The 27225-nt window shown below is 42.3% G+C and overlaps 1 protein-coding gene across 11 annotated transcripts in view; it reads left to right on the top strand.

The window, feature by feature from the left end:
- dab1a (DAB adaptor protein 1a) overlaps positions 1-27225 on the top strand; it is a 492903-nt gene that overhangs the window by 391963 nt on the left and 73715 nt on the right. For all 11 annotated transcript variants that reach the window (XM_017688942.2, XM_017688935.2, XM_017688926.2 and 8 more), the window contains one exon: positions 26570-26709. In XM_017688942.2, the coding sequence (XP_017544431.1) occupies positions 26570-26709 (140 nt within the window). The remainder of the gene's footprint in view (positions 1-26569; positions 26710-27225) is intronic.

Raw genomic sequence — 27225 nt, forward strand, 5'->3', positions numbered from 1 at the left:
GTCTTCCCCATACAGAGTTTCCTACCCTGTTATGCTCTGCCAGGCCTTTACTGCAGCTGTATTCAAATCCTGCTTGTGTTTACCTGCAGTCTTGCCTTCAGTAGGTGAAGTGCATGTTGCTCTGGATTGAGGTCAGCTGATTGACTCGGCCTTTGCAGAACATTCTGCTTCTTAGTGTTTTAAGTGGAACAAATGTCCATCACTTTATTTTGAGGCCACTTATATCAATGGAACATGTCATTTACTTCTTACAACATTCTATTAATGTTGTATAGACTGGTATAAGCTGTTATTATGTATTCAAGCATTGTTTTATAAACATGTTGATCAGTGATTATGCATGTAGGTAGCTTGTAAGTACAGTGTTTTTAAAATGCTTATTCAGGAGTGCTCACTCTTTATTTATGTATTTGTTGTTAATTTTTTTAGTTTTGCTTACTGCTTATTTTTATAACACAATCATCTATGTCTGGTTTTCTGCATTTAGCTAGTGTTGAACTTTTGCCTGTTTTATCAGATGGCCTTCGATCATCCTGTTGAAAATGTGTATTACACTTGAAAGTGAATATGTAAATGCCATTGCACTGTAATCTAAAATGTACAACAATAAGGACGCATTATAGCAAATCCAACTCTAAACTGTGCTGTAAAGTATTTCTCAGGATTTGAATTGAGAACCACTGAGGTTTAAGGACCAAAGTCAAAGCATCTCCCTGGTGTATAGTAGATATAGTCTGTCTAGTTGGTGGTTGACTGGTGCACTTCCCTGTGGGCCAATGGCATGATGAATGTACCTTAACAGACGAAGACTGGGCGATTGTGCTGTTTTCAGTAGCTGAATGGTGGTGATGGTAGTGGTGCTGTGTGTGTGTGTGTGTTTGACTCTTGGCAGGAGTAAAAGACTAATTCGCCAACGTGCTCGCCCCACAGCTCAGGAGATGAGTTGGCGGTGGGTGCAGGCAGCGGGACAGAGAGGATTATGAGGATGGCGCTGAGGGGACAGAAATGAAGAGTTCATTTTGACCCCAGTGTCAGCAGTTTCTGCTGAGAGGAGATACTGCACTCTGTGGAAAGCCCTCAGTGAAGGCCTTTTCAACCCTTTGGCTCTTCAGTGTACTGATGCCTATGGTGCATGGAAGTCTAATACCACATGGACTATATTGGAAAGTTTGCATCTTGATTATAGTCTAGACTAGTGGTCCCCAACACTGTTGCTGTAGCAAGCCCTGCCCTGCACTTTTACCCAGCTTACCCTGCTCTAACACTTACTTCAGGAACAACAAATTAATTAGATCATGTGTTTACCAGGGGGCATTTACCAGGATCAGGATTGCGAAACATTGGTGTAGTCTCCAGATTTTTAATAACCTCTTTTAAGTAATTATATCAGATGACCATATCCTAATGCAATGGCATCTACATTCTTTTTGTAAGACGTGTCCACACCTGGCTAAATACAAACTACAAACCACCTTCAGAAAGGGATACAAAGGGGACAGCCTAATGAGTTGCCATTTCAGTCTGAGACAAAAGCAGCTGTGCAGCTTCTACCCACCTGTTTCTGTTTCTAAATGTTTTTAACAGATCAAAAATGTTACATGAACTTGAACGCTGGCAAAAAATGGAGTGATGGACTGATATGATAGTCATAAAATCCTGGAGATGCATCCAAGACCCATACAAATGCCAGGTGTAAACAGTTTTGTGTTGCTGTCCATTGGTGATCAGATCCTTTGCAAGAGATATTAATACTAAGTGTCAATACTAACAGGTCCTGCATATGACATGTCTTGCCAAAATATCATTTCTTACAGTTAACATACCAAATCCAGCTCATTAGGTACTCATCAAGCTCTTGCAGAGTGTATAAGGAACTGTAAAGGACAGTGAGTTGAGAAGCCCTTATCTAGGCTAACATGCAATAAGATGATTCTCTTGTGCGATGCAGCAAATTAGCTGACATACTTTTGAGAAGTCAGTAATAAATTATTCATTTCCATCCTGTAGCAGAACTATTGACAGTATGCTATATGTTCCAACTTCTCCTCTGCTGAAAATAGCATAGACAGAAAGATGGTTACATCTTCCAGGAGATCTACTATAGAGAAAGAGAGAGAGCGCAGAGAGAATCAAAGATCTTTCACTGGAGGCAGAGAGTGAGTAGTCAGTTTCTTGAACCTCTGGTTAGAATGTTAGGAGTGCATGCAAAGGAAAGCTCACATGAAGGAAACCGTTAGTGTTGTCAAGAACCCATGCGCCAAAAAACGTAATCGATTTATAAACCAAGTGATGCTCAACATTTTGTCAAAACACGTTATTTGACATAGTCAGTTTGACTTTAAAGATGCCACTCTGACACTCTTGTCATAAAGCTAACAGTGGTTAGTGCTATGGAAAAAGGTTTGTCGTACATGAGATGTGCTTTGTCAGTTGTCACAGGCTGTCATCGTGTTTTGCCAGGCGGTCTGAGAGTGTCTGTAGAAAGTGCTGTCAGATTATTCAACGAAAACATTACCTCTTTAAAGGATTTTCCCTCAGCAGAGCCTGTGCCTGTATTAGCTCTGACTTCACTCCTCTCTAGCCCAGGCTTGCTTGTGTGTATGTATGTGTGAACATGAGTGTGTTTGTTTGATGAGCTTTGTGACCTTAGCCACCGGTCATGTCCCTGAATGGTTAGCTTAGAATGGATAAGCAGCTTGGCTTGCCTTAATGGGAGAGACTGGAAGTGTCATCATCATTATGCTAACCTTGTAGCTTAGCACGACTTAGTGTCCACCAAAGGTCACTTAGATCTTAATGCGAGTCTTTGCGACTTGTCATTGGAGTTGCACTGGCTGAGATACTCTGCCTAAGGGGCTTTTGGCTACAAAAACAGATTTACTTTGATTTCTAAAATTTTTCCAGTGGACTTGAAAAACTAGCATCAGCTTTAATTGAAGGAATGCTAATGGCAATGCTAGCGTCTTTTGCCCATGTTATTGCTGCCCAGTTATCTTTTTCCTTGGAAAGTTCATTTGCAAGGCCCATGCAGTTCACTCCCTTCATGTTGCACCTCCAACAAAATGGCTCTCGTGTCTGACCTCAGTTTTTCACTGGAACAAAAATCAGACGCCACATTGATTCTGGCCCATCAGGTAACATTTAAGTTGCAGGGCTGCCAATAACTGCTGGGAGCTCTTATTTAGCAAGCCGAGCACTCAGTGAGCGTGTGTTTAGGCTCAGGACAAAAAGCCCATTGACTGGTGCATAGGTCCATGCATAGCGAAGAAAGGTCAAGCTATGGATGCTAGTCATACCTGTAAGCCTGAATAAAATGCCATTGATTTTTACCACATGCCACATGAACGAATCCCCCGAGAACGTTTCAGAGGCCAGTGCCTAGCCGAAGTCAAGAAAAGGAGTGAAATATATTTCATGAAGGTGCTCAAATGGATTCTTTGGAGTGAGCCCTTACAACGGAGGTCGTGAGATCTACCACCCTGCAGAGTTTAGCTCCACCCCTAATCTAATACTCTGGTACAAGTGATGAAGGCCTTCGGGAGCATCTGAATATTAGGGCCAGGCATGTTGATCCTGCGCCGTCCAAGGTGGTAGATCTCCAAGACCCAGGCTGTTTTGCGAGGCACTGAGTATTCACATGCACTGATGTAGAGTGCTAATTTGAGCACTTTTCCCCTTTTTTGAGTGGCATCAGCAGTGACCATCACTTCAGTGTACTCCTAAGCATAATCATAACTAGTGAGTCATAAACTAGAAGATTTATGTCCGTATCTTGGTCTCAGACTCTCCACCTACAGAAGTTAACGGACCATCTCATATTTATTGTGTGGCAAGACATCCACAAGATATCCTCCAGATTTCTAGCTTGTGAGATTGGTATCTTGGATGCTTGTGTTTAAATGGCAGTAAACGGAGAACCTGGAGATGTGCTGAGTCACAGTCTGAGACTGCAGGCTGTGTGAACTTGCGGAATGGGGCTTTTTGTGCAGGTCTAGCTGTGCTGGTCTTTGTATATGGAGAGAAGGCTGGGTCATGTCTCCAGTGATTCAGGGCAGGGTGACACAAGGACACTGTATGCTAATACAACAACTGTTGCAAAGCCATAAAAGTTTACCACATAGCGCCTGAGGTTGCAGCTTTTTAAGAGCCTGCTATTCTCAGTAGGACACGACTCAAAGGAGCAACAAATATACAGTCTTAAAAACATCAGAAAGAATATACACGGACACACACACTCTATCTATTCTGTCTTCATCGATTTGGGTTGTAAAAAGACCTTTATGTGCCAGGAGCGGCACTGTTTGTCCCTGATAATGAGAATTGTTTATGCACCCTTTGGTCCACTTAGATACACACACAAATTGGTCCCCTCTGCTACATCCCCACTTTGTATTTACTCTTCAAAACTTTTAGACCCTTCTCTCTCTTGTCTCGTCTTTCTCTCCTCTTTACAAAGTCAGAGATGGACTGAGGAAAATGGCTAAATGGAGTATCTGCTCTATATACAATTACATAACTATGCTAGTGCGATTAGGTGAGAGGATGAACAAGGAAATGCAAGATGTAGGATACGTAAGGCAGGTGTAATTTTTTCACAGCACTGCCCTCCACTGACCAACACACCTCTTAGGCATAGTCAGAGGTCAAAATCAGTGTGTTTTGTACTTGCATTACTGTAAACTCCATGCTTGTTGCCATTTGTTGAGTCATGAAATGTCCTTGATATGGTTTTTAATGGTAGCATCCTGTCCTACTTTTGAAAGACAGGTAAATGTGAACAAGCAACCCCCTTTCACTGCAATGGTAGTCATTAATGTCAATCATGCATTTTCAACACTTGTGTTTTTTCACAGACACACTTTTGAGTTACTTCTTTCAAAGTTGTACAAAGGTGTACCTGCACAATAGACCGTGGAATTGAGAGCGAGCAAGGGTTGGAGAGAGAGTGAGCAAGCAAGACAGAGAAAAAGAATCAGAGAGAGAGAGAGAGAGCCTGGCTAAGTCCTTAAATGAGAACAGAGATGCCTTTGCTTGTTCTGTGATGCACTTGGTTGGGTATTCATAGAAGCTGCCCAAACCATCGATCGGCCCTGCACTAGAGACATGGCCTATCTGACAGCATGCTATTAAAGAGAGCTAGCATTGCATAGAGCATTGCAGCGCTGAGAAGAAAACCTGCTATCACTGAAACAGAACTGCAGGCATGTCCATTGCCGCTGCATAGGCCATTGTGCTCTCTGAGAGAGAGGGCTTTTATAGTGATGACCAGGAACTCTTCTGTCTGTGTGTCTGTGAGCAGATTGGGCATAATGAAGCAGGGTCCTGTTGTTTCCACCATCGATAATTTAAGCTTCCAAACACTTCTCCAAGAACAAGTGTCTACGGAGATTCCCTCGAAAGGGCCTCCTGGCTTGTTCGAACCTCCATATACTGAGGAGCACATTGCATGTTGTTTCATTCATATTGCTTTGTCCTAGCGAGATTTATTACAGAATATTTGGGGCCTCTTTCAAGTGAATCACCCTGTATAACTGTGTTTAAATTAATGTGGCTAAAGAGTGTGTAAACTTATGACTTCAACTATTCATTTAAACACAGTTTTGGCTCAGAAGTTTACAAACATGGTAGGATTGCCTTTAAATTGATTAACATGGGTCAAGCGTTTTAGGTAGCATTCCAGAAGCATATCATAATATGTTGCTGAAATGTTGTCCCATTCCTAGTAACTGGTGTTAATGAGTCAGGCTTGTCCATGCTAGCGCATGCTTTTTCAATTCTGCCTATATGGGATTGAGAGCAGGGTTTTGTGACAGCCACTTCATTACCTTCACTTTGTTTTCCTTAAGCCATTTTGCCACAACTTCAGAAGTATGCTTGGGGTCATTGTCCATTTGGAAGACCCATTTGCACCCAAGCCTTAACCTGGTTGATGTCTTGAAATCTTTCCTTATTATGCCATCTATTTTGTGAAATGCACCAGTCCCTCCTGCAACAAAGCACCCCCATGATGCTGCCACCCCCATGCTTCAAAATTAGGATGGTATTCTTTTGATTGCAAGCCTTCCCTTTTTCCTGCATACATAATGATTGTCATTATGGCCAGATTGTTTAGTTTTGTTTCATCAGACAAGAGGACATTTCTCAAAAAAATAAGATCTTTCTGAACAGGTACAGTAGCAAACTGTAACCTGGATTTTTTTTTTCTGGTGGTTTTGGATCAGTGGCTTCTTCCTTGCTGAGCCGCCTATCAGGTCATGTCAATAGGACATGTTTTACTGTAGATACTTTTATACCTGCTTCCTCCAGCATCTTCGCAAGGTTGTTTGCTGGTGTTCCTGGATTGATTTGTATTTTTTGCACTAAAGTACATTCAGCTCTGGGAAACAGAATGTGTGTCCCTCCTGAACAGTATGATGGCTGCATGGAGCTTAACCTTGCATGTTATTGTTTGAACAGATGAGCGTGGTACCTTCAGATGTTTGGAAATTGCTTCCAAGGATATATCAGACTTGTGGGGCACCAGAATTTTTTTCATTGGGTCTTGACGGATTTGTTTTGTAAGTTATTTATTTATTACATTTCCCAATAATGTCAATCAAATAAGCAAGTAGGCCTTGTAGGTAGACTCAGTGTAACTGAACAGGTACACCTCAGATTACTTCAAATGATGTCAATTAGCCTATCAGAAGCTTCTAAGTACATTATATAATTTTCTGGACTTGTCCAAGCTGTTTAAAAGGTGCAGTCAAATTGACTGAGTGAAATTGAGTGAAATGATCTGTTAGTAAATATTTGTTGCAAGAAGTGCTTGTGTCATGTACAAAGTAAATATAATAAAACAAATTATAGGGGTTTTGCATTTGACAAGCATTTTCTGTTAATCAGTCTCATAAACTGTCATATTGTTATAATGTTACCCTGTTATATGTGCTGCATTGTTGTTCACCTCAAGGAGTCAGAGTCACTCTGGGTAGCTTAACATCTTATACAAATATGAGCATAGCAGCAATCTGTGGCCAAACTACAGCCATTCTAAAATCAGCAAAGAAGCTGTTGCTACTTATTAGATAGTCTCGTCACTGATTCCAATTAGAATGTCATTAAGCCCTTCTGAACCTACCGAGGTCTGGACCTCAATGTCCTCATGCTAGTTAAGGCCAGCTTCATGTCACAAAGATTCATTAGCAGATTATGCTGCAAGAGACGTTTTGTTCTGTCAGCTCATCACTGAAAACAACCAGACTTTCACTTTCTGTCTATTTCTGACTGCCTTTGGTTGTGTATGTGTGTTTAGCTGTGAGACTGAACTTAGAAAAAAAGTATGACTACCATAAAATATATCACTGTAAAGGAATTCATAAAGTGTTGATTTACTGTTGTTACTAATCATTTTAAGGTTAGAAAAGTACTACACGAGTATCAGTGGGTTTCTACAGTTTGGAAGCTGTGAATATGTGAATATAAATGTTAGTGACTCTAGAGGCAGATGTATACGAGAAATAATGAAATAAAAAAACCCTTCAGTTTCATGCTGGTAATGAATAGAGTTGAGCTTCTTCAGTTGAACATGTGCACTCTCTCTCTTCCTGTGTTGACAGTGTTTACAGGCAGGCCAGGCTTGTTTATTAAAATACAATCAAGCAACATTCTGCAAATGAGCTCAGCATGGGCCAAAATTAATCTGGGCCAGCGGGCCTGTGCCACTCTGAAGCACCACTCATTCAAATCAGAGAGGCTCTGTGAGAGGTAGGTCAGGTTGTCTTTTGGTAAGTGTATCTGAGTGGAAATTCAGAATAGTTTAATTATAGTGAACAGGTAGGTCTATAGATGAAGATTTTATTGCCATGGGAACTCTTTTAGAGTGAGTGTTCTACTAATGCTCCCAAGAACTGTTTCAGATACACAATCCAGTCTTTGGTAGCACTGCCTTACATGCGGAGGATACCCGGAGCTCAGAAAGAGAGTGTGCCAGAAAGGCAATGACATTTCAGCAACTCTGAAATAGAGGGTGGTGTGGGAGGAAAAGGCAAGGGGCAAGAAAACAGACACAGATCGCTCTGATCAGGGAAGAATGTGGAAAATGAGGCTTCAGCATGTATCTATGTGTACATATGTATTTTGTGCAGCTATTTATTATCTGTACATGTTTAGTTGTCTGTAGCACCCAAATATCCATAAGAAGGATTAATAAAGCATGCCTGTCTGTCCCTCCATCCATTCATCCATCCAACCAATCATCCAGCCATCCACCCATGCATCCATTCATCTATCTAGCCTGTCAACAATCCAGCCGTCCTTCTAATCATCCATCCACCTTTCTGTGTATCCCTCTATCTATCCATCTCTCCAACTATCAGTCCAACAGTACATCCAGTCATTCATCTGTCCATTTAGCCATGTATTTGTCCATTCTTCCTTCTCTCCATCCATCCATCCATCCATCCTGTTACACACATACTAGACCTGGTAATTAACTGATGATTGTGTTCAGCAGGCTCTGACCAATATAAAAATTGTGTCACCAATACCAGGTTTAAGAAGCCTAATTCCAAAAAAATGACGAGCTGGTACATTTAACCCGTGAAATGGCCAGGAGACCTCAGCGAGTCTAACGTTTTACTACCCTCTGCTGTTGCCTAAAAATAGCTCAGCTGTTTTGCATTGCAGTCCATGTAGTTCCTGAAAAATAAGCCTTTGTGTGTAATCAGCCTGAGATTTTCAGGGATTTAAAAGTCTAAAATGAAACTGACACCAATACATTTATCAGTACGTTACTGACTGATGCTTATTAAATAGTTTTCTGAGTTACAGTCTGTTATCCTGATTCTAAAATTGACATTTAGATTCATGTTTTGGTTTAGATTTACCAGCTCAGCCTGTGTTAGTGTGATGGAATTATTTTTCCCCTTTTAAAACTCACCCATGAACATGAAACCACGGAAACCATTGATGTTGAGTTTTTCGCATCAGTCACTTGGTACATGATAGAACAGCTCATGCCACAGACAAACTCATTAATTATTAGCAGTATTTTTTTGTCTGCCAGTGTTACTGGCTAAGTGATGCATTGATTGGGCTGTAATGCTGAGCTGTTCTCCTGCCCTCAGGGATCAGAGTTTTGCACTCAGCAGTGTTTTTGTGGGCTTTGAGTCATAAGGTTGTCCTTGCATGTCTAGAAATGTTAGTCTAGAGCAACTAATGTAGGCTGTGAGTCCACTAGTCATGAAAAGGCTGCTTCATCATACCTGACTATGGTTTCATGGTACTAAGAGTACTTAGGCCAAGCATTGTGTTTGGTCTTGCTGGATTTATTGTGCCTCTCAACTCTGCTGTGATGCTATTAATTTGCATTATATGTTTATAATATTCTAATAGATCCTAATACATTTGACTTAACAATTGTGTATTCTGTCAGTGACTGGGTTTGGATGTGTTCACAAAATATATATGGCACCAGTTTTCAGTTGATGAATTGTCTCTGTGTGCAGATACAACAGACAATTGAATGAAAGTCCTAGCTGTAGTGAAGCATATCACAAATCTTCCTGCCGCGCATGTGTGTTTGTGTGCGCGTACACTAGTTCTCCCTCAGGCCTTGTTGGCTGTTATTAAAACGTGCTTTTCCACCAAGAATGAACCCAGTCATAGTTTACTTCTGGTTTACAATGGATTCCAATTACCTGAGTCTTTTTCCATCCCGCCACTTAATATCAGCAATTAGCTCAGCTCAGAGTCAGTATACAGTGGAAGAAACATGGAGAAGAGTGTGATAGATTTCTTGCTTCATTGAGAAAGAGTTATTGCACTCTTCCCTTACAGTGTTTACCTTATGCTGTTATGTAGCAATAAAATTGCCTTTTATTTTTCCACAGCTGAGGTTTTCATAAAGTAAATGATGAGCGCAGGGAGAGGTAGGCCAGTGGGAAAGCACTTAGTGTTGAGTTATAGGCACTGTGGACTCCAGCAGTAGCCATTTTGATTTTCAAGCAGCATTACATGGCACAGGCCTGGCTGTGTCCATTACTAAGTGTGCTCCGAGATCCGCTCCTCATTATTTAGGTCTAACCTAGCATTTGGTTTTAATGAGGAGCATTGTCGTTTATTGTCATGTAACCAGTGTCTGACCAGTCCATCCATCATGCAGGACTTAACAGAGAGGAACCTGAGGCAAATGGATTTATGTACAGAGGCTTCCAAGTGTCATAATTGGGCATAGTAGAGGTCAAAACACAGGCAGATAACTTTGAAATAGCTATATCCATGATTAAGGCCTGGAAGTTAAAAAAAAGATATGTTTGTCTGAGTTGTTATTCCAGTGAAAGATTAACACTTTTTACTTCTACTTTTAGCCCAGTCGTCACTCAAAAAATTATTTTCTAGTTTTTATTTAAGAACTTGTCTTACTAGAGAGTGTTTAAAATTGGACACTGCAGTGCACATTCAGTTTAGAACCACACTTGGGGATCATTTAATGTGGTAATAACAACAATTACCATAATTACAGTGACCAAAACGTAATCATACATCCAAGGAAGGATAGCCTAGCAGGGGAAAAAGCACAAGGACATGATCAATATGCAAATAGATGGAGCCAGAAGCCAGTAAAATCTTTGAATACAAGAAAGGATTAGACAAGTTCCTATAAGCAAGAATAATTGAGTAAAATGGAATACACAAACACACACACACACACACACACACACACACACATGTATATATATATATATATATATATATATGTACAACATATTTAATTTACTTGAGTATGTGTCTGACAGCAGAGGAAAAACCTATGAAACTGGGAAAACAGTTCATTTTTCTTGATAGACTTTGGCTTTTATGCTCTTTTAAGTTCCATTAAGATCAACATGCTTTGTTGCCTTTATGTACATGAGGGTCATTTCTACATTTTCTGAGTGTTTAGCGCTTCCTAGGTGGTCCACATCTTCACACTGTCCGTGCTCCCAACACACAGGAGTGGGCAACAGGCCAGGGTGAAGACTTTTTTCAGCAGTTAGGCTCAGGAGCAGTTAGAGTACAGTGTAAACATTCCATCATGAAAACCGTATGACACACATCACAATTATTGTTTTTTTTATTATTTAAATGTACAATGTGAGCATATGTATGTTAAAAGTCTGAAAGGTCTAGTGAGTGGGAGCAGATTTGTCAAAGGGAGTAATAGGCCATTTTTGCAGGAGGTACTGTAAGATTAGGGAACCCTGCTGGCCGGTGCAGAGGCAGTGACATGTTATTGAATGAGTGCTTCAATTGAAAGTGACAGTGTGGATGGCGGTGGGGGAGGAAAGGGGGAGAGGTGCCCTCTAGTAGCACTGGGTCACAATTGCCAACAGCGATGCCTCAGGGTTGCCGTGGTGATTGACAGATCACCTGTCACCTGTCATGCAGCACCTGCATGTGGTCCGACAAGACATTCTGGAAAACTGATGCTTTTTTTTTTTTTTTTTTAATTTTATTATTTTAATAAACCAGATGTGTGTGACACGTGATGGTCAGTGCATCACAGCTGAGAGAATAAGAAAACATCTCGATGAAACCTGCATTATATCATACAACCATGGAATAAAATGTGTGACCCATATAACTTTAATACGGCCAAAAATGCAGCCACCTTTAATAGTTTTAGGTGAACAGTGCTTTACTGTTAATTATAAGGTGAATTGTCATATATGACTCTTGGTTGTCACTTCTTAAATGCTTTTGCAAGTTCAGGCCTACCAGTAGGATATCCCATAGTCGAGCTTTACACAAATAACGTAGCGTGCTTCATAAGCTCTTAGTTAGCTCTTATTCCTCTTATTTATCATCCAGTCTCTTTGTAGAAAGATGTTTTTTGTTACAACATGTCTTCTTCATATCACAGGTTAGGTTTGGCTGTATTTTAAATGCTATGTTACTTTAATTATGATGTTTTTTGTGTTTAGACCAGAGATCTGCACCCCTATAGATTCCTGTGGGACCCATGAGACCCAACACAATATCTTGCGGTGCAGGAGTGGGCAGTGGGGAAAAAAGCAACCTGTAAGGGAGTGGGCCAAAGCACACGTGAAGAGAAATCCCTCTAATTGATGAATAGCCTAAATAAAGTAGAATGATCGTCATGTATATATATATATGTATAAACATTGAATGTAGTCATTCTGAAGATTTGCGAAGCAGCTGATCACATGAACAACACGCTGATTCTTCCTCCCAGAGGAAACCAGCTCAAAACATTAAGAACAGACAGACATTAACATTGCCCAGTAAACAAAGACCTAACAGTAACAGAGCCATTAGAACAGTATAGTAAAGAACAAGAACAAGTCGCATTCACTAATAAACAGAGCAGTGTATAGAGAGAGCACAGTCGGCCAAACGAGTGAACCTAGAGGCTGCTGCATAAAGTTCCGCCCCTCTTTGTCAGCTCGAGCTCTCTGATAGGTAAAGCAGAGTGGAAAAAACGAGAGAGAGCACGTGCAAAAAAGAAAAATCTTGCACATAACACTGGTTTAATTCCTGTATTGTGTTTACTGGGAATAAATGGTGAATGGTTAAGTTACTTCACAGTGAGCCAGATGACCAGGCCTGCCGCGTTATTTCAGCAGAGGATAAAACATTTGTGAACAGACTGTGTCAGATGTGGGATTTCAGTTTACCTTGATAGAACTGCGCAGGCGGGTGTGGGGGGAAAACGTTTCGGTTGTAGCCGGGAGCGGGACTGAAAACAGTCCCACGCAGACCTCATTCAGATTTAGTTCAGTCTATTGCAGCAGACTAGTCTGGCAAGTGCAGCTGGCACATGAGTGTGAAACTTTTCTGAAATGAGTGGTTTGCCTCACATCTGAGGTGTGTCGGCATTACTAAATCACCGAGCAATTAATAATTCAGTATTCAAATTAGTGTTTCCAGATATTATAATCCAACAGATATATTAGTTGTGAAGTGCAGAAAAAACAAGGAAGCTTGAAGAACCGAAACTGGACCTAGTCTAGCATGCGTACAAGACTTCACAAAGGCACTAACAAACCAAGCGCTATTTATACAAACACAGGACTGAAAAACTAACAAGACACTAGGGATCACAATGGTAACAAGCAGAAGAGACTGCAGCTTCCAAGACCTCTGTGTGTGTGTGTGTGTGTGTGTGGCCTCAAATGGAAAAGTAGATGAGTCAAAAGATTTCCTATGGGTCCTGAGGTTAACACTAGAATTGGATTAGATGTGGCATAGCAGCATTTAGCTGTATTGATACACAAGTCCCCACAACGATAGCAATAGCAATACAACGTCTGCATGTCTGAGAGTAAGAGAGAGACAGAGTGACTGAGAGGCATAGAGAGAGACAGAGTGACTGAGAGACATAGAGAGAGACAGAGGGACTGAGAGACATAGAGAGAGACAGAGTGACTGAGAGACATAGAGAGAGACAGAGGGACTGAGAGACATAGAAAGAGACAGAGGGACTGAAAGAGAGACACACAGAGGGACTGAAATAGATAGACAGAGGGACCAGACGAGAGAGTGTAAAAAAGTGATACACTAAATATCCAGACTTACAGATGTCCAGACCGCTGTGCTTACATACAGTATATTTTATAAAGGCAGGCATTTCACTTTTATTACAGCGGCAGTTAAAGGTCACACGCAGTTTGTTAACGTGATGCTGCAGCTGGTCATATGTTATCTGATGACAGAAAGCCGGGCTCTTTATTTCCTTGTTATCACTAAAGATTGACCCTGTCCACATGGGAGAAATATTTCTTTATTTTCTTTCTCCCTCTCTCCATGTTTTCGTTGAAATGCACAGCAGGATTACGGCAGTGACAGGAGAGATTTAATTACAACAGGATGAATCCCTCTCTCTCTCTTTCTCTCTCCCTCTGTCTCTCTTCCCCCCTAAATTAATTCTGCTTGAGACGTTGCAGCCGTTTGATGAAGTGTGTGTGAATCTGAGCGTGATCCCACACCAAGAAATGATATCAAACACTCAGTTGGAATCTGCCCTACGTGCCGAACCAGAGGGAAGTGTGTGTGTCTGTGTGAGTGAGGGACCTTGAAATGTCGCCAGTGGATGGAAACCTCTGCATGTGTCTGGACGCAGGTTCAGGTTATTTAATACTGCAGAGTCTCTCTATGACATTTATTACTCTCCCTGCTGACTCGCCTCCCCCCTTAACCCCCCCCCGCCACCACCACCCCGTATCTCTCTCTCCCTCTCTCTCCCTCTCTCTCCACCTCTCCCCATCCTTCTGTCTGTCTCTCTCAACCCCTATTCTCCTCCTGCCTCTCTCTTCTCTCCATTTATTTTTGCCTCCCTTCTGTGCCTCTCTCTTTATCTGTCCTTTTCTATGTTTCATTTCTTTCTCACTCTTTTTCTGCTTCTCTCTCACTCTTTCACTCTCTCCTCCCCAGTTCTCGTTCTCGCTCTTCTCTTTCGCTTGTTTCTCTCTCCACCCATCCCTTTTTCTCCTCTCCACTTCTCAGATTTCTCCATCTCTCTCTGTCCTAACCTCTCACCCCTCTCTCTGTCATCCATCCCTTTCTTTACTCTCCATCTCTCCATCTCTGTTCCTCCCTCCCCGCTAGTCCTCCTGCCTCTCTCTCCTTTCTTCTCTCTTGCCATCCCTCCCCTCTGTCCATTTCTCTATATCCTTCTTTTTATCCCTCGCTCTTTCTCTCTGTCCTTTTTTCATTTTTTTGCCCTCTCTCCCCATTATGCCTCACTCCTTCTCTCTTTTATCTTCTGTCCCTTTTTTCTCTCAAGCTGTCTTTTCTACTTCTCTCACTCTTTCTTACTGTCTTTTTTCCTCTTTCTCTCTCCTCCGCAATGCTCCAGTTCTTCTCTCCTCTCCATTTCTCTCATTTCTCTCTCCATCTCTTTCTCTGTCTCAACCCATCTCCCCTCTCTTTATCATCTGTCCCTTTCTTTTCACTCTCTCTCTCTCTCTCTCTCTCTCTCTGAGATGTATAGAGGCCATCTGTGATTGGCTAACAGGCTGAGACTTGCTGTATGTCCTGTTTTTGTTGCTGAATGAAGTGCTGCATGGTTCTGTGTTGATGATGAGTGAAATGAAGGTTGCCAGGCTGCTTTAAAACCATTCTCTCTGATAGATGTGCTGAATAAGTGAGTTGACAGAGGGGACCACTGTAGGGAGAACAGTGATTCCATGCTCTCTCTCTCTGTGTATCTGTCTCTCTGTCAGTGTCTCTCACCCTCTCCTGTGTCTGTAAGTCTGTTTGAATGGATTTGTGTGGGTTTTCAGCTATAGAAGTTGGGCAATATACGTAAGAAGTTTATCACTGTTTAAGTTGAAGGTGGAGACATGCCTCATGTACATGAACACATGAATATCCACACACATGCATATACACAGTCTTCAAAATTCAGTGATATATAGTGATTGTTCGGAAGGGAGAGATATTAGATTCCAGGAGCTGTTATGGAGGAATGATTAATACCACACACACACCCACACACGTGTGTGCACAGAATAGTCTGATTAATACCTCACCTGATTAATAACCTGTACCTCTATACATCAATCAGATCTAGACAGCTTCAGAGAGAGACAGAGTCAACTAAGGAGAGGAAGAGAGATGGACAGAGAGAAAGAGCGTAGATCGGTAGATAGGTAGGTAGGTAGATGGATAGATAGATAGATTTGAGACAGTGTGAGGATGGATGGATTAAGACAAAGAGGTGTGTGTGTGTGTGTGTGTGTGTGTGTGTGTGTGTGTGTGTGTGTGTGTACATATATGAGACGGACAGATGGGTATATAGAAAATGATAGTTACAGCTAGTGAAAGATGGAAATGGGTGGTTGGATACAAACATAGATAGACATAAAGAGAATGATAGATTAGGTAGATAGATTTATGGATAGATTGATGATAGAAAGGTGGATGGATGGGTAGAGATGGATAGGAAGAGAGCTCATGCAGTGTCAGGGTCTGTTTGGAGAGGAAGGTGTGTATGCCATGTATTCTGATATCAGACTAAATGAATTGGTTTTATGCTTAATGCGCCTGCCTTTCTCTCTCTTAGGACACGACAGCATTACAGATACACGGTGTGAATTTCAAACAGAGTACGCAGCGTTGTGTAATCTCGCGTGTGTCGTGTAATCCTGCGCGAGCGGGTGTGTTTGTGTGTCATTCTCTGAAAAAGTCTCTTTGTGGTGTAGTGCGTCTCAGCAGGGGGAGCAGAGTCATGTCACATTTACGCTGAATTCGGCTGGGGCATTCTTTGAAGTCTAATGAACTCGATATTTTAAAGCCACTTCAAACAGCAGAGACACTGTTGCACAGCACAGCCTCTCAAGCAGCTCTCCCATTGAGTATTAATTCAGATTTTCATCTTTGAACCAAGATACAATAAACAAAACACACCTAAGCTAAGCTTGAGTTCTTTGTTAGTTAGACAGTGACGGTTTATGACATTCAGGCCTTAAAACATTTTTTTCAACCTAATCTATGTGCTGCATATGTAGCATATGATTAATTTCCCATTTATGATCATTTCAGCATGTTTTTTAAGTAATGCAGTGATGCCACAGACAAGCTTGCTTTAATCAGAGAAAACAAACATGCTTGTGTTTCTGATTCGAAACTTGATAACTTGCTAAACAAGCTTTGTCCTAATTTTGCTTGGTGTGGTTCAGTTAGACTGTGCGTTTACAGCCTATAATTCACTTCTTATTGAAACGGCTAAAGCTTATTGTGTTAAGTTAGCCTTCAGGTCACTGTTACTGTAGACTATTATTGGTTTATTGTTATAAGCCTGATTTTATTTTGGATTTTATGAAGTTTGACGAAACCACAGTGTCAGTCAGTTAAGCCAACGCTAACGTTTTGTACTTTTTTCCTTCAAATCATGCATGTTGATAGCCATCGTGATAGATGCAAACTATTAACAATTCCCAATATCAGGAACACACTGAATATTCAAGCTGCGCCCAAGCTGTATTCGGCAAGGGTGGAGAAACTCTGACTTCAAGTGAGGACATTGTCGGTTGGTGGAAGGAGCACTTTGAAGAACTCCTTAATCTGGGAGACATGCCTCCCTCACGGGAGTCAGGGCCAGAGGCCTCTGGTGTGTCAAGCTCCATTTTCCTGGTGGAGGTCACTGAGGTAGTTGGCAAGCTCTTCAGTGTCAAGGCACCGGGAGTGGATGAGATTTGTCCGGAGATGCTTAAGTCTCTGGATATTGTGGGGCTGTCGTGGCTGATGTGCCTCTGCAATATTGCATGGGCCTCAGGAACAGTACCCTTGCACTGGCAGACCAGGGTGGTGGTCTCCAATTTTAAAAAAGGGGACCGGAGGGTGTGTGCCAACTATTGGGGTATCACACTGCTCAGCCTCCCTGGGAAAGTCTATGCCAAGGTGCTGGAAAGGAGAGATCGACCGATAGTTGAACCTCAGATTGAGGAGGAACAATGCGGATTCCATCCCGGCCGTGGAACAATGGACCAGCTTTTCACCCTCTTGCGATTGTTGAGGGGGCATGGGAGTTTGCCAACCCAGTCTACATGTGTTTTGTGGATTTGGAGAAGGCTTACGACCGGGTTCCCTGAGATATCTTGTGGGAGGTCCTCCGGGAGTATGGGGTACCGGGGCTACTACTCCGGGCCATTTGATCTCTGTACTCCCAGAGTGAGAGCTGTGTTCGTATACTCAGCATTAAGTCGGACCCTTTTCAGTGTTAGTGTTGGGCTCCGGCAGGGTTGTGCCCTGTCTACACTCCTGTTCGTGATATTCATGGACAGTGTGTCCAGACGTAGCCAAGGTCAGGAGGGCATTATGTGTGGAGGTCGGAGGGTGGCATCTCTGCTATTTGCAGACAATGTTGTTCTTTGGCTGAATCACATGGATGCCTCCAGTGCTCACTGGAGCGTTTTGCAGCTGAGTGTGAAGCGGTTGGTATGCAGGTCAGCACCTCCAAATCTGAGTCCATGGTCTTAGCCCGGAAAAGGATGGCATGCCCACTCCAGGTAAGGGGAAAGGACTTGCCCCAGGTGGAGGAGTTTAAGTATCTCTTTAAGTATTTCTTAAGTATCTTGTTCAGGAGTGATGGGAAGAAGGATCATGACAGGCTGGGACATGCGGCAGCAGTAATGTCGTCACTGTACTGGACTATAGTGGTGAAGAGGGAGCTGAGCCATAAGGCGAAGCTCTCTATTTACTGGATGGTCTACATCCCATCCCTCAACTATGATCATGAGCTGTGGGTAATGACCGAAAGAATGAGATTGCGAATACAAGCAGCGGAAATGGGCTTTCTTTGCAGGGTGGCGGGCAACACTCTATTTAATAGGGTAAGGAGCTCGGTCATCCGGGAGGAGCTCGGAGTAGAGCCACTACTCCTCTGCATTGAGAGGAGCCAGTTGAGGTGGTTCGGGCATCTGATTCGGATGCCCCATGGACGCCTCCTGGTGGGGGTGTACCAGGCACGGCCTACTAGGATAAGACCCTGGGGTCATCCTAGGACCCGCTGGAGGGATTACATCTCCAAGTTGGCCTGGGAGTGGCTTGGGGTCCCTGGGAATGAGCTGGAGGAAGTTGCGGGGGACAGGGTCATCTGGGATTCTCTCCCAACTGCTACTGTGCCCCTATCTGGACTAAGCGGTTAACGACATTGATGATGATGATGAATATTCAGTCAGCGAAATATTTTGGCTGAAAATGGTCAAATGTGATGATTTTGGTTTGTCGCTGAAAGAGAGAAAAGGCAGAAAATTGTGGCCACAAAAAAATTAAATAAATACATTTTCAAATTAGGATTACATCCAGTCGGGAGTGCTGGAATTTTAAGCACTTTGTACAGTGATGTCATGAAAAATGATTTGCCTTTTTATTTTTTACAAATAAAAATGTACAACAGAGCGCATCACAGTGTGCCATAACATGTCAAGAGACAACAACACACCCACATAACTGACCGATTAAACGGCTGATGCACTCAGTCTTCTCTGCTCTCTTTCTGGATGAACTTTATGCAAATGAGTAAACAGTGAAAATGTCCGCTGCGAACTCTGCCAATGATAAGAGGCTACAACGCTCGAGAACCTCGTCCAGATTTGATACCACATGAAAACACAACACCCTGCTCGATATGCAGAACAAAGTAAAACAGTAGAAACAGAAAATACAGTCCCTGTAACGCCGTCTGTAGAAAGACATTTTGAAATGATGAAATATTTCACAAACAGTGCCAACAGCTCCCTGTTGTCAATGATTGTTGATTTTGTTCCACATTGTATGTACTGTACTATAATAATTTTAGTAAGTTTATTACTAGGTAAACTGTTTATTTATTGCTTCTTTTTTATTGTAGTGAAATGGAATTTTATTAATAATAAATGAAGTTATTATGTGTGGTATTGTCAAAATGTCAAACGGCAAATTTCAGACAGGTGGTTTGAGTTTTGCTTTCGGCCAGGAATTTTCATTTTGCTGAATCACCAGTTGGCTTGAGGCCACAGCAGATAAAGAGGGGTGAAAAGCACCAGGGTATTCTTTCAGTGAAACACACAAGGTCAGTAACTTTGGTACATGCAGTATAGCAGCATGGTTAAAACAATAAAATACAGAGAGAATGAGACTGGCGGGAATAGAGTGAGTGGGAGAAAAGATGAGGCTTAATTCAATAAAGAAGCAGGTCTGCATGCTTGTAAGAAAACAGAAAGTCTTGTTAGGAATCATTAAGCTGTGTGTGTGTGTTCCATTGGCATTGAAGCACTGCCATCAGGGATGCGAGCCTGCGAGTGATGAAATGAGTGTGTGTGTGTGTGTGTGCACCCTGACTGAGGTTCTATCCCTTTCTCTCACTGTATCTCTGTTTTATTGGTTTTCACGCAGCATCTTAAATGCGGCCCACGAAGCTTTTATAAAATGCTGTAATGATTTTTGCTCTTAAGGAAAAAAAAGTGGGGTTTTGTGTACGAGGACAGCAGCGCGAGATGAATTTGATCCTTTTCCTACTTCAAATTGCTTCGCCAAATTTCATAACGCGAATCATTGGCTTTTGTGAACGGCATCGCCTCCTTAAATTTGCATTTAATCTTTTTTGTAAGAGATTTTGTGGTTCTTAATAATACTTGGTAATATTGAGTTTCACCAAATGTACAGTATGTGTTCCAGTTATGCTTTTTACTTGTAGGCTTTTGTCAGTTGTGGGTTTATGACTCTTGGAAATTGCCTTGTGGTGAGTATACTGCCAGGTCAAAGCTCGTGGACATTGACCAGGGGCATATTATATCATTTCAAAGCATTATATCACATAGCTAGATACATTAAACTAAATAAAACACCTTCAATGTTTAATGTGAACTGGGTTTAATACATTTCATTGCCAACTCATTTAAGGATGATGTTTACTCTTTTTCAGGGGTTGGCTTATTTTTCAGGGGTTGGCTTCAGCAGACCAAGACATTTTGAACAATTATATGGCTTCTAATTTTGTGGGAACAGTTTGCCGAACACCTTTTTTGTTATTCCATCATGATGAAGCACCAGTGCACAAAGCAAGGTCCATAAAGGCATGGCTTTGGTGTGGAAGAACTTCACTGGCCATCACAGAGCCCTGACCTCAACCCCATCTAACACCGTTGGGATGAACTAGAAAGTAGAGGAGCCAGGCCCTCTCATCCAACATCAGTGTCTGATGTTAAAAATGCTCTTCTGAAGGAATGGGCAAAAATTCCCACAGTCACACTCCAAAATCTTGTAGAAAGCCTTTGCAGAAGCTGTTGTAGCCACTAATTGGCTGAGCAGCTCCATATTAATGCCTATGGATTTAGAATGCAATGTCATAAAAGCTCCTGTAGGTGTAATGTGTAGGGGTCCCAATACTTCTGTCCATATAGAGTATATATAATCCATTACATATTCATTCTATAAACCAAGCAAATGTTTCAGCCTCTTACTATCATGAGTGCTCATCAGTTTACATATTCACCATACCCTTAGAATGCTTAATATATGCTCTGCTTTATTAACCTAGGTTGTTTTATTTTGATGTGTGTCAAAGTTAGGTGTTCTTATGGTCCCATGGAAACAGCATTAGACAGAGAGTGGAGATGGAGAGGGCCTCATCAAACCTTAATACAGCCTTGATCATGACTCCCAGTCATTGATGTGTCTTCCTGCCATGGAGCACTAGAGGGCAGTAGAGTGCTCACTGCTGTAATGGAAAAGCTCATTGCTCTTGCTGGCACTCTGCAGTTATCTTGATGGTCATTAGCCTTCTGCTGCATACATTCAGAGAGCCCTTATAATGGAGTGTGGAGAGAGTCAGGGTGAGATCTATACTGCTCTAATGCTTAGGCTGAACACTCTTCAGCCAACCTGAGAGCACTGCAGAGCAGAACAGTGTCTAGCATTAGACTGTGGAGCAGTGGAATTGTGTTCTCTGGAGTGATTGATCTCCATCCAGTACCTGGGTGGGTTGGAGTGGCATTTGTGATTGAAAACTGATCATGCATCATCAGTACCTGACCTCACTAACATTCTTGTGGCTGAATGCAGTCAAATCCGTACACAATGTCCCAACATCTTAATTAAAATTTTCTCAGAAGAGTAGAGGCAAAGAGGAGACAATTTCCCTATTAATACCTTGAAGTCAGAAGACACTTTGAATATTGAATATACAATGTTTTTGTTGAACTCTTGTGAGGTGTTGATGCATTTTTATTCAGGGGTCTGGTGGACCCACTGCATTGTTTTTTAATCAATACAGCCATAACAATTTATGTAAAAATCCCAGATGTTTAAAATGTCAGAAGTGCCAGTGTAGGGTTTAGCAGCTGTAGCCAGTCAGCAGCCTGTCTTTGTTTTCCACCCACACACACACACACACACACACACCCTAACAGCAGGCCATGTAGGAGAACAGAGTGAAGGGACACAGCACCTACACACTTTAACTTTTTACTTTCACCCCAACACCACATGTCTAATATAAATGTGTAGGAGGTTTAGTGTGAAGTCACCGAAAATGCTATTTTATATGTTCTTCACAGAAAATGAGCAAAGACCAATAATCTGAGGTTGAAATAATACTAAATCACATTATTTTCCCACAGACCTGAACACCAAACAGGGGTTAACTCCTGCTGTTATTATATAAATCAGTTTTCAATGTGGTGTTTAATATTATTCAAACACAAACTGCCAGTACCGTGAGCCGTCTCCACATTTTAGTGGGAGATGATTTCATGCTGCTGTAAAATGTAATGCATGTATAGCATTTGGCAGATGCTCTTATCCAGAGCGCTTACAATTTTCCTTTTTTTTTTTTTAACACAGGTAAGTGAAGGTAGTGCTAGGAGTTTTGCCCAAGGACTCTTATTGGTATAGTGTAGAGTGCTTGCCCAGGCAGGGATTGAACCCCAGTCTACAGCATAGAAGGCAAAGATATATCACGCATCTTCTGCACATGGCTGCACACTTAAACACACTCATACACACGTTCAGGTCTTTGTTTTTTAGATTTCACTCTTGAAACTCATACTTTTTCAGAACTCAGCAGGGCTTCAGCAGAGTGAGTGTTGGTTTTAGACTCTCTCTCTCTGTCTCTACTCCTTCTCTCTCGCCCCCTATCACCGTCCCCCTCTCCCCACACCCTGTCCCTCACAGTGGAAGGATGGACAGAAACACCTGTAAATTTCCTCACTACTAAATATTCCATGGTCAACTGTCAGTGGTATTATAACAAAGTGGAAGTGATTGGGAATGACAGCAACTCAGCTACAAAGTGGTAGGCCACGTAAAATGACAGAGCGGGGTCAGCAGATGCTGAAGCGCATAGTGCACAGAGGTCACCAACTTTCTGCAGAGTCAATCACTACATCCAAACTTCATGTGGCCTCCAGATTAGCTCAAGAGAGCTTCATGGAATGGGTTTCCATGACCGAGCAGCTGCATCCAAGCTTTATTTCACCAAGCGCAATGCAAAGCATCAAATGCAGTGGTGTAAAGCGCCGGCACTGGACTCTAGAGCAGTGGAGATGTGTTCTCTGGAGTGATAAATCACGCTTCTCCATCTGGCAATCCGATGGATGACTCCGGGTTTGGTGGTTGCCAGGAGACCGCTACTTTTCCGACTGCACTGTGCCAAGTGTAAAGTTTGGTGGAGGGAGGATTATGGTGTGGGGTTGTTTCTCAGGAGTTGTGCTCGGTCCTGTGAATGGAACTCCTAATGCTTCAGCAGACCAAGAGATTTTAGACAATTTCATGCTCCCAACTTTGTGGGAACAGTTTGGGGATGGCCCCTTCCTTTTCCAACATGACTGTGCACCAGTGCACAAAGCAAGGTCCATAAAGACATGGATGAGCAAGATTGGTGTGGAAGAACTTGACTGAGTCCTGATCTCAACCCAACAGAACACCTTTGGGATGAATTAGAGCAGAGACTGCGAGCCAGGCCTTCTAGTCCAACATCAGTGTCTGACCTCACAAATGCGCTTCCGGAAGAATGGTCAAACATTCCTGTACACACACTCTTAAACTTTGTGGAAAGTCTTCCCAGAAGAGTTGAAGCTGTTATAGATGCAAAGGGTGGGCCGACATCATATTAAACCTTATGGATTAAGAATGGGATCTCCCTCAATTTCATATGCATGTGAAGGCAGGCAAACGAATACTTTTGGCAATATAGTGTATGCCTTCTCTACATAATACCTTATATCAGGGTCACTTCTGAACACTCGGGGACCCTAAGCGACATCCTGCTTGGTGTCCCCCTCTTTTCTCAATCACATTTCTCTGTATGCTAGAACAGGAAAAAAATGCTATGTAAAGTAAAAATGTAAGAAAATGTAATTTAGAAAAATAATATTACATATTTTATATACTTTTGGCTCAGGGGCCTTGAGTGACTGCATATACTGCTTCTAGTAAGAAACAGCCCTGCCTTGCACTCTCACTGCCATCAGTGCTGGCTGATGTATTGGCATTTTTGCCACTTAGTGATGAGCCTGTAGGTGACTAGAAGTATGGGACAGATGGGATTGTTTTCAGTGTCAGCCTTTATAATGATTAGAATCCTCTCCCTTCTTGCCATCTCTAATTTGTGTATGTGTGTGTGTGTACCCATGTACACCTTGTGTTTTTTGGTGGCCTAGTGTACCTCTTTAGCATGCCTACTCTATTGGCACTGGACCGGACCTCCACTGGCAGCTGGGGGTGTGGCCTTGTTATGATGTCCATGCTGTCAGTCACCATCACACCACAAATGGATTTTCTTCACTGGTCTTTTAAACAGTGGCACGGCCTGTGTTCATTTGCACACGTTGCATTGCTATGCAGATCATCTTTTGCGCTCTCGATTACCCCTGATTTTCTGAGGCGAGAGGGGCCATTGAGCAGCTACATTAGATAACATTGAGGAGAGTGTTAGAGCAAGGTCATCACGAGAGCGCTACTGATACCGCAACAATACAACAGCCAGGATCGAGAGAGAGAGAGAGAGAGAGAGGATGATACAAAAATATCTTTTGCCTCTACAAAAAGGATAGTTAAAGAATGAGAGAGAGAGAGAGAGAGAGAGAGACTGACAGAGGAAGATACACAGGAGAAAGAGGGCAAATAATGAGAGAGGAATAGGGAGAGCAAAATTACACTCTCTCTCTCTCTCTCTCTCTCTCTCTCTTTGTACCTCCAAAATTTTTTATTTTTTAATTTTTATAAATTTTTAATGTAAGTCAATGGAAAGTGTGTGCCTTTTCTTTGGAGAGAGACAAACAGTGAGAGGGAACTGGAGCAATGGAAAGAACAAGAGAAAGAGAGGCAGAGGGAGAGAGAGAGAAAGATATGAGGGTATATATAGTATAAGTATAAGGGTATAAGGCTTGGCACTCGTTCATTATCTGTAACTGTGCAGGACTTGTGATAATTCTTGTTATGGAGATGAGGATAGAAATATTCAGCAGTGCAGAGCAGAGCATGTCTGGAGGGCAGTGCAGTTTTAAATGGACTGTAATGAATGCACCTGACCAGCTCTTCTCTGTTTGAGCTACACACACCCTCTGTCCTCTGACCTCTCTGTCACAGCCCTCCAGTTAACCAGGAAAAAGTGCCTGTGTTTGCTCTGTGTCCACAGGGTCAGCATCAGTGTTTGTTAGCTCTGTGTGTGTGGGTAAAGGCCCAGGATTAATTGGCTCTGTTTCTGCTCTGCTGGGCAAGAGTGAGTTAATTGGTCTCCAGCCTCAAAAAGCTCATCGATTGGTCAGTCCAGTGTGCCAATTAAAGTCTATGTGAGCAGTGTGTGGGAGGGGCTCGGGTTATTTTCTAAGCCATGATTGGCTGGTGGTTTAAAGTGAGAGCCGAACTTCCCCTTAAACAACCTCAGGCCTTTCGCTCTCTCTCTCTCTCTCTCTCTCTCTCTCTCTAGACATTCGTTTTACTTAACTGCATGAAAAGCCAAGAGTAAACATACGCATTGTGATCAGATCACTACCACATCCAGAAGTGGTCAGAGATGGATCTTGACCTCATTAAACACAAGTGTCAATTGAATGTGTTTTCTATATCCGCGTGTATGGGCATAAATTCTGGGCTTGTTTGGGCGGGGCCGGGCTCATTATCGCAGGTTTCATGGTTTCATGTTAGTGTTATGTTATTTAGCAGGTAGTCTTATCCAAAGCAATGTACAGTAGCAGGTCAACAAAGTTAATCTTGAATCTTGCTCAAGAAGTCTTATTGGTCTACAATGTCAAAAAAATGGAAATGACAACCACTAGCGCAAAAGCTAAAAATAAGTTGCTAAATTATTGGTTGTAATTATCAAGTGCAATGGAAATATTGGACTGTAGATCGTAAAATTTCCATTTATTGGTGAATAATATATCGGCCACTAATATATTGCATAATTCCTACACATATAAACAATACTGTTATTTCTCTCTCTCTCTACCTCTCTACTAGCTTCTAGCTTTAGGCTTTGTGAGAATAAGCTACACACCTAGTCACATTTCCCTCAATGCACAATATATGTTAATGCGCACACACTCACACCTCTGTTTGACCTTCCCTTTAAGCGTGTTCTTGTCACTGAGGGTTCACTCACAGCTGCAGTGCAGAGGAGACTCTCTCCTGGCATGGCTGAACTCAGTCTGCTGTGTAGTGTAGGATGGTATGCATATTCACAGCAGTTATCTTTACAGCTTTGTGATTCTACTGAAAGCTCTTTTCCATCGCTGCAGTATGGTGCAAACATTGTAAGCAGTCAGTGAAGCCATGCTGCTTTATATACAGCAGGGTTGTGCTTTATTCCTCCATTTATTCATGCACTGCTGCTGCAGTGTCTTTGTGTGTGGTATGTGAAGCATGATCATTGGAATTGTTACAATAAATGTAGGGAAAGAACAGTGTGTCCATATGTATCTCTGTTTTCTCTCACACTGTCTCTCTTCTGTCTATCTCTCTGTGAATTTTAGTTTGATGCAGTTCAATTCAGGATGCTTTAACACGTCAAATAATGCTATGAATGTGGGATGTTTTTTGCTAATTCTCTCTCTCTCTCTCTCTCTCTCTCTCTCTCTCCCCCCGCCCCCTTGCCCACCTCCAGGGCAGGACCGCAGTGAGGCCGCTCTGATAAAGCGCTTTAAGGGCGATGGTGTGCGCTACAAGGCCAAGCTCATCGGCATTGATGAGGTCACCGCCGCGAGAGGAGACAAGCTCTGTCAGGACTCGATGATGAAGCTAAAGGTGTGTGTGTGGTTGTGTGTGTATGTGTGTGTGTGTGTGTGTGTGTGTGTGTACATTCGATGTGAATGATCTCTCTCTTCCCACATTCATCATCTGGGTTAATGATCCCTGTAAATACCAGGAGTCACCACTGCCCAGCCATGAGTGTGTGTGTGTGTGCGTACATGTATGTGTGCTCCTGTGTCACCCTGTTATGAAGAGTTTTTTGTTGGGATGTGAAGGGGTGTTGATGTGGAATTTGATCTTATGTTACTTTTCTCGAGTGTTTTGTGTCCATGAGCACATGTTTTTTTGGTGTTTGTGTGTGTGTGTGTGTATGTGTGTTTATAGTGGAGCTGGGTGATTGCTTTGGCTGATTTGCATGTTGGTTTAATTGGAATGGAGGCCAAGCTGCCATTGATCAGGCCTGTTTACTCCCTCGCTCATTTCGACAGCTAATCTATACTCATATTCCCACAATCCTTCACTCCTTACTAAACTAATAACCCTGCATTATCATTCCTTCTCTCTGTCTCT

The sequence above is a fragment of the Pygocentrus nattereri genome, chromosome 4, assembly GCF_015220715.1.
Source record: "Pygocentrus nattereri isolate fPygNat1 chromosome 4, fPygNat1.pri, whole genome shotgun sequence".
Classification (NCBI taxonomy): domain Eukaryota; kingdom Metazoa; phylum Chordata; class Actinopteri; order Characiformes; family Serrasalmidae; genus Pygocentrus; species Pygocentrus nattereri.